The 12424-nt window shown below is 30.7% G+C and overlaps 2 protein-coding genes across 4 annotated transcripts in view; one reads left to right on the forward strand and one right to left on the reverse strand.

Annotated features, from left to right (window-relative positions):
* The window catches only part of LOC116765574 (calcyphosin-like protein), a 38137-nt gene extending 35297 nt beyond the window's left edge, over window positions 1-2840 (reverse strand). The window contains exon 1 of the mRNA XM_032655087.2: window positions 2703-2840. Within this exon, the coding sequence (XP_032510978.2) occupies window positions 2703-2760 (58 nt within the window). The 5' untranslated portion in view covers window positions 2761-2840. The remainder of the gene's footprint in view (window positions 1-2702) is intronic.
* The window catches only part of LOC116765803 (protocadherin-like wing polarity protein stan), a 93872-nt gene that overhangs the window by 21996 nt on the left and 59452 nt on the right, over window positions 1-12424 (forward strand). For all 3 annotated transcript variants that reach the window (XR_009752733.1, XM_061521952.1, XM_061521953.1), the window contains exon 3: window positions 7119-7155. The gene's annotated coding sequence lies outside the window, so the exon portion shown is untranslated. The remainder of the gene's footprint in view (window positions 1-7118; window positions 7156-12424) is intronic.

Raw genomic sequence — 12424 nt, forward strand, 5'->3', positions numbered from 1 at the left:
AGAAAAAGAAAATTTTAATCTTATTATGTATTATAATATTAATACTTATAGCTTTTTACATTGCTCTATTAATAATTATAGTCACAAAAGGTATAAATTAAAAAATTTATAATCCTTGACTTGGCTTTTCATTTCACGGTTTGTTATTTTCTATTTTATGATGTCTCTGAAAACTGAGGAAGGTTTGCCAAAACTATTTTTATACGACATTTTAGTTGCAACTGCTATTTTGTCATTATTTCAATGTACGTCGAAAAGATAATTTAAATTATATTGATGCAAAAAGATTATTCAGTTACATATTATAATATGTTTTAACTTCAAAAAAAAGATAAAGGGATGTAGCATTATAGTTAATTGCGAAATCGATATCGATAAATTTATTTCAAATCAGTATAACGAATCATTCGTGATATAAAATGGATCGAACTTTAATTTTTGTTTGGAGTGAATATGTAGTTTATATTTAAAAGTTAAATTTATTATGTTTATATTGTCTAAATTTGAATTTAAACAAATAATTTATAACCCAAACGGAAACTATCATTCAAATGTTATTGCGGAAATTCGTATGCTTTTCTACGAAATGCAGTCTAGTTTTCCTTAAAATTTAAATCGGAAAGTAAATAAGAAATATATTTAAAAACGAGTGGACATCACTACGTATAGCCATTTATTTCGTTGCAGTAATTATCGTCCCCAATGCGTTATTGGATTGCTTTTCATAAAGTTTACATGAAAATTCCGTAACGTAACAATTTTGAGACTTCCAAACTTCCTAAAAGAAGATTTTTCTCACTTAATATTCACTTGGATTATTTTAAAAGTAATAAGTACAAATATATTAATAACTCGCGATATCCAATTTAGATTTTTTTAATTATTCATCATAATTTCAATAGCTACTCGAAAGCTTTCATAAAATTGCGCGAACCGATGTTTGAGAAATTTTTAACACTGTAAAGTTTACCTTGAGAAGTGCTAAAGCCTCTTTTATATAAAATGTATTAGAGATTCATTATATTATTTAAGAAATATTACACACACAAGTATGATTGACTCAACATATAACCACGTCAAGCCGTTCCTCAACGTGAGTTTTATCACTACATGTCAGACACAATGATATTTCTATTCTACAATTGAAGTTGAAATAATCGATTCATTACGGTCGAATATCGACTATTCGGTGTGATGTAGTATTATTAACTAAACATCGATTCCGATTTTTGCTCATAAATATATTAGGTACATAAAAATAACAGTACAAGACAGACGACCAGTCAGACACACAGTCAGGTTGTTCAAATGTCTCAAAAAAGTTTTTAAAGCCGTCTCCTGAAACGTGATAAATCAAGTTAATTATACGATTACTCTCACAATCATTTTGAGGTCAAAGTTCATTTATTTTAGGTTCAAATAAATAAACATCAATTGAATTAATAAACAATGTTGTAGAAACCGAATGATTTCAAAGAGAAAAAAAAATCATTAGATAGTCCTTGAAATATTTAATTGAAATATTCAACATTAAATTTGTATTCAAAGAAATTAGATCAGTTTTCATATAACTCAATTATATTGATCATATGTGGCGTATTTAGTTAAGATACCGGCATTACAAAAAAGACCTATAATAAATGACCCAAGAAATAAAATATTTCAATATAAAATAAATCTTTATTTGTTTTAACTAACATGTTTTAACTGGCATAATAAAATCAGCCTTTCGTACATTAAATAGACGTCTGTGGCAAAGTTTAATCCGCGGACACCTTTGGTTAGTACGAAAAACTTTATTGTTTTGTTTTCACGTATCAAAGGTCATATCGCCGGAGGCAAATCCCTTTTCGATACGGCCTCGTACGTTACAACGTAAATATTGATAACGTTATCGTGTTTTCGTGTAAAATTTTCAATGTATAAAATGAACAAGCCCTTCTGTCTGTTTACGACGACGTATTTATAGCTTGAAGGGTGTTAAGCTGTGAAAGTTTTTGATATGGCACTTACATGTTGAATATATACTGTTATATATCGTATAAAAAGTTTCTATTTAGCTTCTTAGTAATTGTTAACGTATCTTACATTAGTTAGAGCTTGTTTTTTTTTATATAAATACATAATTGAATTATTGAAACAGGCCATCTAATAACAGTACATATTAACCATCTTAAAAAAGGAGATGTGAGATTTATTCTCAATATTTATGTTAGCATATATTCATTGTTAATTCATAAATTTTGATTATGCAAACAATATAATTAACTTAAACAAAGTTCAGAGCTGATATTTTGATGAAGACGTTATTTTAAATAAGTATCATATCAACATAAGTTTATGCCATTGAAGAACCGGTCAATTATATTTTTATCTTGGCATCTCTGTAACCGGTTACCGTATCAAATATGCAAGAGCGACAGCAAGTAACAAGCAGTTTAACGAAAAACAATTCAACAGACATACCATACATTTTATACAACGTTAATAACTATTCTTGAATGAATATAAAATTATACGTTTGGTAAAATATATTGTTTAGTTTGTTGCAATGGATTAATTGATTTGATCCGTGCCTTCATTGTCTGCTTAATATACGTGTTTACAACTTCCATAAATAACATACAAATTAATCACATGTTGTTATATTAGATAATGATTTTAATAACTTTAAATTTATATATCAATAACCATGGACTCACGGTCACTAGGAGCAGCACCGCAGACGGCTATCACCACAAACATCATATAAAACAACATGGTGGATCGTATTGTTGCTCTCAACTGACGATGTGTACTTTAACTGCTTTATATATAATGGCCCTGGCTGCCCACAACCATCATTAGATCAATCTGAATCGACCTTGGCAATTGAATAATCACGCCTCATTGTTACATCGCTCTGATAACCTTTTAACTTTGATCCTGCAAAAAACTACGTCCCTAAGGTAACAGGAACGGATCAGTCTAACATATATTTGAAATAAATTGTTCTAACCAAAATATTTCATATGTTTTTGCTACTAGTTATTTGTTATATGTGGTCGAGTCTAGTAATTCAACATAATTTTTTCAAAGCTTTTTAAAAAAGTGTGACATTTTTATAATTTTTTTATACTTAATATTTTTTGTTGCCAACTTATTTAACATTGTTCCGTAGTCACAATATTTGCTAAAGCATTTTAATCACAACTAACCGAAGATTGATCTGAAAATATTTCTAATGCAAAATTTTATAAAACATTCGACGTCCGAGCACATTCGTTCATTAGGTGTTTAAACGAGGGAGAAATGAATCGATAGCAATGCGTTGCTAACATCTTTTGTTGTAGGGATCATCTCCCCCTGCCACCCTAATGGGTAAGGGCTGAACTGTGGGTTGAATTATAAATGGAATTAAAAAAACCGCTGTACCTAGACTCAAGGGTTGAAACGTTGATATGAATGATGTATACAGTATCGATTTCATATAAGTCTTTAAAACCAATCCATATTTAACACATTGTTTATTATACCGTGAAGTACTTATTCAAACATTATTCGTGTAACAAGCGTCAGTATTAAATAAGACTTTAATATGTGTTGTCACGATAATTATGCTCGAAGTTGCAACACAAAAGCAGCAAGCTATATGTATGTGAGTGTAGTTGTAGCTAAGGTATTCGCGACGAGGCATGACAATGAAAGTCTCGCTGCTGCATTGTAAACATCGACGAGCTAAGCTCAACGGGCTGCTAGCAAGGTTTTTCCTAGCTTTAAAGCTCTTGTAAATCCTGAATAACTTACGAACTCTTAAACATTAACAAGTTTTAACTACTTAATAAAATTCATTAGATAATACGAATTACAATAGAGTCATGTTTTAAAGATGACAATAGTTAACGTTTCAATTATAAGTTATATAATGAAGTCTAGGGTGACAAATACGTTGGGAAGTCAAAGCATGCGATTGTTATTCAAGTCAGGAGTCAACACGGAGCAGTGATGTGCCAAGACCCGCCTCATCCTGTCTGGTTTAAACCTGCCTCATACCGACGTACGATATATACCTATTGTACACATTAAAAAGTTACAAGCGAATTAAATTTATTCTATCTGTAATTTAAAATTTAAAAGTTAGTCACACATTTTGTAATCGATTATACCTTGACTGTGAAATTTCTTTTCTATGAAGCAAAGAATTGGTTGCTTGTTAAGTTTTATAAAAATGTGAGGGCGATGACCTCACTTATTTTCTTTGAGAACTTCGCTGGTTAGTCGTTTATGTGGTTAACATCTTATGGAACAGTTAAAAAGGGAAAATGTATAAATTCATTTTACTCTGTAAAATTTACAAGGCAATAGTTATATAACAGGTATAACAGGGACAAATTAAATCATTATATGGCATAGTAATGTAATTATAACTGTATGTGGTAGATATTAAGAGAAATCTGATCTGTCTTACACCAATTGTAAACCAAATATAGACAATTGTATCTTGAACTATGATAGTAATATGCGTATTTATTTTTATATTTAACATAAAGAGCTTGCGCGTTGATTTCGCATAGTCGTAAAATAGATTTATGACTTTCTTAACCTATCTATATATGTTTTAAGAAAAAATAAACAAATTTATGTATGAACAGAATCATTACATAAAACATATAACTTAAAAGAATTAACTTTAAGATAAAAGTATGTCCTTGTACTAAGATACGCGATGTTTTTAGAGAAATATTTAAAAAAAACAGTTGCACCGGTTAGGACGTCGGACAGGTACAGACGAGTTTCTGCAACAAATTGTTCACGACAGGTTTAGTAATGACTGTGATGGCTAAGTAATGACACCGTAGTAATTACGGACGATCGATTGCAATCAGAAGTGGAAAGGTAGAAATGATTACAAGCGTTCATGTAGGAGTAATGTTGATTTATTTATTATTATAAATTATGAATGCCTTCGTTACATAATTCCTTAAGCGTGACGTGTCTTTCCTTTTATTTGAAACCCCAATCTCGCTGATAAAACAATAATATTATTGTCTAATATATCTTTAGAAGATGCTTGCTCATTTTGAGTTATATCCTCACTATGAATGAATTTGCTACCCGGCACTCTCTTCATCATAAGAGTATAATTGTTAGTAATTGCGAAGCCGCGGTATAATGAATACTATTTTGTAATTCAGTCGGTCTCTAAGCTAAACATAAGTTTATCACCCGTCTCCTGGGGAATGACTTACAAACAAGTACTACTTTATGGGATCCCTGCGGCGACTACTCTCCCAACATTTTATTCACGTTTCGCATACTACGAAAATATTCTCCCGTTATTTTAGCTTTGTAATCATTAACTATGAGTTTGTTTATATTAAAATGTTTATTATTTACGTTACAAATAAAACTGATCTCTACTATTGTTTTTCACAATTCAGTATTTCTATAATAAAGATGGTCGCAGTCAAATTCTTGTTTTTCCAGACAGGTTATAGCATAGGAAAATTGGTTTTAGCGTAAAAATTGGCTTCCAATTTACGAACCCCTGGTATATTTTTTAGTGACGTATACAAAGTTCTCAAGTTAACTTTGGTCATAATTTCGTCGCCGTCGGAAATACTTTACAAGTTAGACTCCACGCTTCCATTCAAGTTTCCCTAACTTTTTGTACGTTTTATGGTGAAATATTCTCCGGATAACATGATTCACTCATTGAATTCAGGATAATAGAATGTAAATGTCTAGAGCTAGACAGAACTACTGCATAGTCCAAAAGACTAATAGCAACTTACTGTTGTTTGTACTTCGCGGTTGAAGGTACTGTTTAGTTTTGCTAAATACATTTTAAAGTCATTATTGTTCTACGAACATTGAATTCTGTAAGTAAATTTAGTAAATATAATTTCTCATTTTAACCTCAGATTTAGTAATATAACATATATCATTGCAGAAGTAAAAAATATATATATAGATTTGTTAACAGAGATATTTTAAAAACAATTTGAATTTAAACAAACAGGAACGGAAAACTTTGGTTGGTCATTAAAAAAGTGAAACCAAAAAAAAGTATAGCCACTAGTAGTTTTGGAGCGAAGCAATGGGCCAGTGAACACAAATGTTTTGTTTAAAAAATAGTAGGCTTGTCGAACCAATGTAGCTGTTTAAATGTTTGTGTGGTTGAAATTTATTATTTATAGTTATAGTAAACAAGTATAATATGTATAGTTTTGTTTAAAGCGTCTTTCTAAACAATTCAAAAGGAAAGCAAAGGACATACATTTCTCACAGACAAAGAAACTGGCAAAATCCAATTATTAACGTTCTACCGACTTTTCCTAAAGAGGATATACCTTCAAATTTGTCTAAAATTTGAGTGATACATGCACTAGTCTCATTTCACGTCCCAAACTACTACATAAAGTGCATTAATTAAACCACAGGTCAGGTAGTCCTCAATTAATGGAATCTCAACCCTTGTGTGCTCGACAATAGTGAGCCTTGTTTGTTCTCATTGTTTTTTATATGGACGCAACCGATATATTTTTAGGAAAAAAATATACGCTCCACATACGTTGTATTATACGAGTATTTTATGTTTACAATTATGTTCATCCCAATTGGTGTTTTTGTACCAAAAGATGTATTTCCATGGAATATCTCATACTTATCTATGAATTGCTAACCGGAAATTTTGAAATAAACCAGACTTGTAGTATAGTATAGAGAATTTGATATAAAATAAATGTAACGAGATTCTTTTGTGTATAAATATTTCCTGATAAAGGAGACAGATGCATTCGATTTGCTAGTGTCGAATGCAAATCGCTAGGATATAGTTGGTGGGACAAGCAGTGGCCTTCTCATACAATGTGAGGGAAAGACTACTTAGACCAGGAGCTTTTTTGATTGCACCCATTTTAAAGGACTGATAAGAAGATATAAGAAACTCTACAAACGTATATTTATATAAATTGTTATATAAAATACAATATAAATAAACAGAAAAGCGTAAAACTATAATTTTTTTATATTAAAAATTGTAGAGACCCACTTTTTATGCCACTTGCACAACCTTCGTAGATAATATATAATATACCCTAATAAAAATCTTCATATAGTATTATTTTTTGTTACAGATAAAACTAACCTCATAAACATCACATGCTCCATAAGGTAAGTTCAAATAAACATTCAACCATAAAATGTTAATATAAACGTAAATAAAACCCTGCTTAGAGTGATTAGCGTTTATAATCCAAGCAGAACCGGTCTGACTTTCATATAGCAACTTAAATAGTGAATGAAAGAAATGTACCAGGAAATGTAGCGAGTTCTTAACAACTAAGACCCAGCGTGACTTCAATGGAAATACGTGCCCCGCTTGAAGACGAATATGTTAGTGGAATGACTTAAAAAATGTTAGATATTCTTCTTAACTATATTATTTCATCTATAACTTCATACCTATAGTTTTTATTATACACCATCATATAATATAGTGCTTGTAGCCAATTTAATCAAATTTATAGTATTTTTATACGTGGCCCTAATAGCGGGGTGGTTGCCGCCCCCTAAATTTTAATTCCCCATGCAACCTGGTTATAAATGGTAGACGATTCCAATAATTTCAAATTGAAATTTGTTGTACAAAACTGGAAGCTTTTATGTATAAATTTTGATAACGTAATATACGTACCATGATATTATTTTTAATGGGCTGTTTTTAACAACTTCGCTTCTGATTTTTGGATGTTTTGACAAAGTCAAATGACATAGCAATAAATTTAATTATAAAGTTAAGTAGTCTAATATATAAGCTACAATTTTATGGTTCAAAGAAAACATATTAATCATAAATTTTATTGCAAACAATTATATAATGTGCATGCTTGACTATCGCACAATGTAGTACCAAAAAGTGATTTTAAGTTTTAACGTTTCAAGCAATATTGTTGTATTTGATAAAAATTAATATAAATGATAAAGAATGACAAATTCATCAAGGTGTTACGTTTAAGAACGCTACAATTTTTATCTATCACAGCTAGTATGCTCCTTTTACTCCATCTTAAGTAACTGCCAACTGGTACTTGGGACACGACAAAGATTTCTATAAGAATCATCAGAATCAAATGGAAACCACTCCAGCACGTGACTCACATCCAAATCTTTCTTTCAGAGCGATATTGACTATAATCTTCCGATAAGCTTGAGGCCAAAATGCAGCTAAACGATATCAACTTTAGACACTCGCAGACTTGGGAGTCCTAATGCTTTTCGTTTGCTGTCACCCTTAGTTTTTAAACTATTTCCACTATTGAGGCTATCGATTTTATTATTTCAAGAATGTTTTTAGTAAATCAAATACACATTCTGATTGTGGGATTTAAGGCGTCTCGTATACAATGTATCAAAACTCTATGTCGATCGCCGTACAAAGGCGCCGCACGTGAGAAACATTACAATGAAGTCATTGCTAGGGCTGCAGATATTTTACGGTCTGTTCATAGCTTACGACCAACAAATCTATAGAATGTTATGAAATATTAAATTTGCTTGACATCTATTTCAATAACAAATTATTTTATTAATTTTTTTTTTGCAATTTATATTAAATCAATAAATATTATTTATTTATGATTAAGTCACTTTCGTTGGGATTTTTTTTTACAGACGTTTACATCATACCTGCGTCTTGTCTGTGTGTGTGTGTGTGTGTGTCTGTGTGTAAGATCATGCAGAATAAATGAATGCATGGCTTAATAATGTACACCGATCATAACGTTGAGCTATTAAACTACTCATATGAACAACGTTCAAATCTTTGCAAGGATAAGTTCGAGTCATATCATAATAAGCAATTCACATTCCGAATCTGTCGCTCAACAAGCACAGTTTCTAATAAACGCTCTTAAATTATATTAACAAGCTTCTTTAATAATAAAAGCTTTCCAAACCATTAAAAGGAAAAAAACTGTATATAAATATGTATAGCCCACAATTGAAATCGGTTTCGGTTCGTCGCCTGGGAACTAGCCAGGAACCTTCTGTTAACACTAATTACGTACACTTTTATCAAGTTACATTGAGATATTCTTTGTGTAGTTTAAAGAAACTGAACCTAAATAAATAATTATCAAAGATGGAATAATTTTTTTTTCACGATAATATAAACATAAGCCACTCGTGCCACTGCTTGCGGATGTGAAGTAAAGAATTGAACTGAATAAAACATTTTTCAATGAATAACCTAAGTTTCAACCAATACATGTACAATACAAATTGACAAGATCAAATTACTATACAAAATTGACATAAGTTAGATCCTTGAATATTTAGAATAATCAATATTTATTGTACATGGTAATAAAAAGTAATTATTTACATATGCTATGTTAAAGTAAAAGACGATTACTACATTTATCAATGCTATACAACGGAAGATGTCTTAGAGTCATTTTTATTTCATGCAGTCCATTAAAATCTGATTTATTTATTCCAATTCCTACTTGACCGTTTAATGCTCTTTGAATTGCAAATGAAATGGCATTGTGACGAAACACGGAGCTAACATTTTATGATATTCTTGAACGCAATGAATGCTATCGTTCCGTATAAATAATGTTGTTATTTGTGAATCGCTATAATGTTTGAGATGTTATAGCTTTTTAATATTCATTTATGTTTAATCAACAATTTAACACTGTGAAGTTGATTGAAATCTTTACGACAACTTCACACATTAATAAAAATCGATAGTTAAGTTTTATTTATTAAATCCAGACAACACAGTATATAGAAGATTTTATCAGAGTATTGTTGTCCGGAAGTCGCTTTTAGCGTTTGTTTTCACTACCGCAAAATCGCGAAGAGTGCAGCGTAATACCCTCAGGAGAAATTTGTCTTGGCCGTTGCTCGCTCGCTTCGAGTTTCTTTTTAATATGAACTTATATTAACGGAACCAAATTCTGTATCAGAATATATATATTATTTATGTTTTATAATATAAAAAAAAACATTATTCTTATATCTCTTTACTAATCTGTACAAGTATTTCGAATCGAATTTTCAAATGATACGCAATACTCGCATCATGTGATTACAAAATCTCCTTTAAAGTTAAACGATTGCTGAAATTTAATCAGATTGCAAATCCTTCGGAGTTGTATGCTTCGAATTTCCTAAAATACGGAGTTTAAGCAACAGAGTTGTTAGTCAGTTGGAAATATTAGAAGAATTTGAATTATCTTCAAGAGTAAGCAATAAAAAGCGTTGAGTGCGCTTTAAATTTAGTGGAGAATTTTAATATATTACCGCGACCGCATAGCTTAAATTTCAAATTACGCTTCGGAAAGCAAAATTGCGTACTCGTCACACGAATGCGAAATGAACTTTGGTATTGTCAACAACATTCCTTCCTTCGTTATATGCTTATATGAACAACGTCTGCTTCTGTTTCGTCTTGGAATACAAATGGTCTGATTCTTATAAATACAGACTTGCAATTTTGCATCTCGTGATACCAGCCGGAAGCAATTTTTCTAAACGCAATACACGTCGAAATTCACAACTGAGTCAGAAATAGTTTTCTTTCAAGGAAACATTTATAAAATTCTTAAGAGTAAATTGCAAATACTAGAGCGAACCCGTTTAAGTTGAAATTTTATCTTAATTAACACAAAATAGATTTTTTTACTTTGTCTCTTCTGCCAAATGTATTAAATGTGGGTTCAGTTCACGTAGAAGTAATTAAATCTCAAGAAGCTTCAAGAGTCGTTTTAAAGTAAATGAGTTAAGTTTCCCTCAAGAGACGAATTCAGAGCCGTTCTCTACACATGTAACTTCTATATGTGTTTACAAACTAATATAACTTTTAACCCACTTTATTAAGACGCTCTGGTATTAAAAGTCTCCGAACATTCTGGAATGATTTCGCCCTGCGGTCCTGATGCGTAAATAATATACTCGTACCCAAATGTAATGTCGATGTCCTTGAATCCGACAAGTTGTTAGGGAAAGTTAAGTGTCTCTTCAATATTCTCGAAGTTTCCGAAATCCTACAACCTCCAAACTTTATCCTACTTCACAATAGATGTGACTTGTTTGCGCTATGAACTTCCGAACATAACGTTTACATAGACCCTTTCTGGATCATACCTAACAGATTGATTTTGGTCCAATAATTTATGTAAGCCATTACAATTACTACAGATTTAATGTCTATATAATTGAACTAATAGGAATACAAGAAAACATTTAAATATAATTGACGTTATAATCGGAACATATCCGAATGCCTCATAAATCTGAACAACCGACCCTCGTCACACCTGCCATGGTGTTAGCGGATCACATAAAAAGTAATAACCCTTATGAAAAAGATACAAGTTGTATGTGTCGAAAAACTAAACCAATGTGATTCTTTTCTAATTATTATTTTGGGAGAACAGAATTATTTAATTAAAAAATATAGTATTCATGAAGAATTTTAATGACGATGAAATCTTTTGGGAATACAAAAATTATGTGATAATAATTTGTTAAAATTAACGTTATATCAACAATCAAACAACGACGTTCCCAATCCTAGTGATCCGTAAATAAAATCTTAACATGCTAATCTTAATATCCTATGCTGATAGGCATATTATCATATACAAGTTAATTATAAATATAACTAATTTCATCTTTCACATTTATTATACGTAGAGATGTTTAATAAAATCAAACTACACTCGTATGGAATTGGAGCGAGAACATAAAACCCTAGCTAGAAACAGTGAGACAGATCCCGAACACATTAATACAACATAATTTATGATCACTGCGGACGGTTGAGAACAATCTCTATTTAAATTCTAATTTGTTTTTTAAAGGATTTATGGAATTGGAATTTCAATATGATATATCGTTAGATGAAAAATATGATTATAACAGTATTTTTACTTCACAGTCTTTTATACAGAGAAAGGATATTTATTTTAAAATTATACTCAGAATTGAGAAAGTAACTTTGCTTGTTTCTTGGTAAAATGACTTGCAATTAAACTTTTTAAACTATTCTTATATACTTGTATGTTTGGGTAGACAGAAGTATGGAGAAGAATATAGAAAATATTATGGTGCTATTATCGATATACACGCGGAGAAACAGCTAGTTATATATAATTTCACAGTAGGTAGCCATAATTTATGCACATAAATCATAAACGTTACGCATGTCGCGAGATAAATATTACACATAAAAGTCAATATTCAAACTCCTAGACGGTTTTCTGATAAATATTTATGAAATTTAGGAAGGCATTTCGTTTAATTATTCTGTATCAATGAATATCTTTATACGTTTATTTTAACGTGTTTACCCGAAATCAACAACCGTATAAAAGCTTTTAAAACTGAGATGAGAGTGACATAGAATAATTTATTGTCAACTCGTAGG

The sequence above is a fragment of the Danaus plexippus genome, chromosome 11 (assembly GCF_018135715.1).
Source record: "Danaus plexippus chromosome 11, MEX_DaPlex, whole genome shotgun sequence".
NCBI classification, from domain to species: domain Eukaryota; kingdom Metazoa; phylum Arthropoda; class Insecta; order Lepidoptera; family Nymphalidae; genus Danaus; species Danaus plexippus.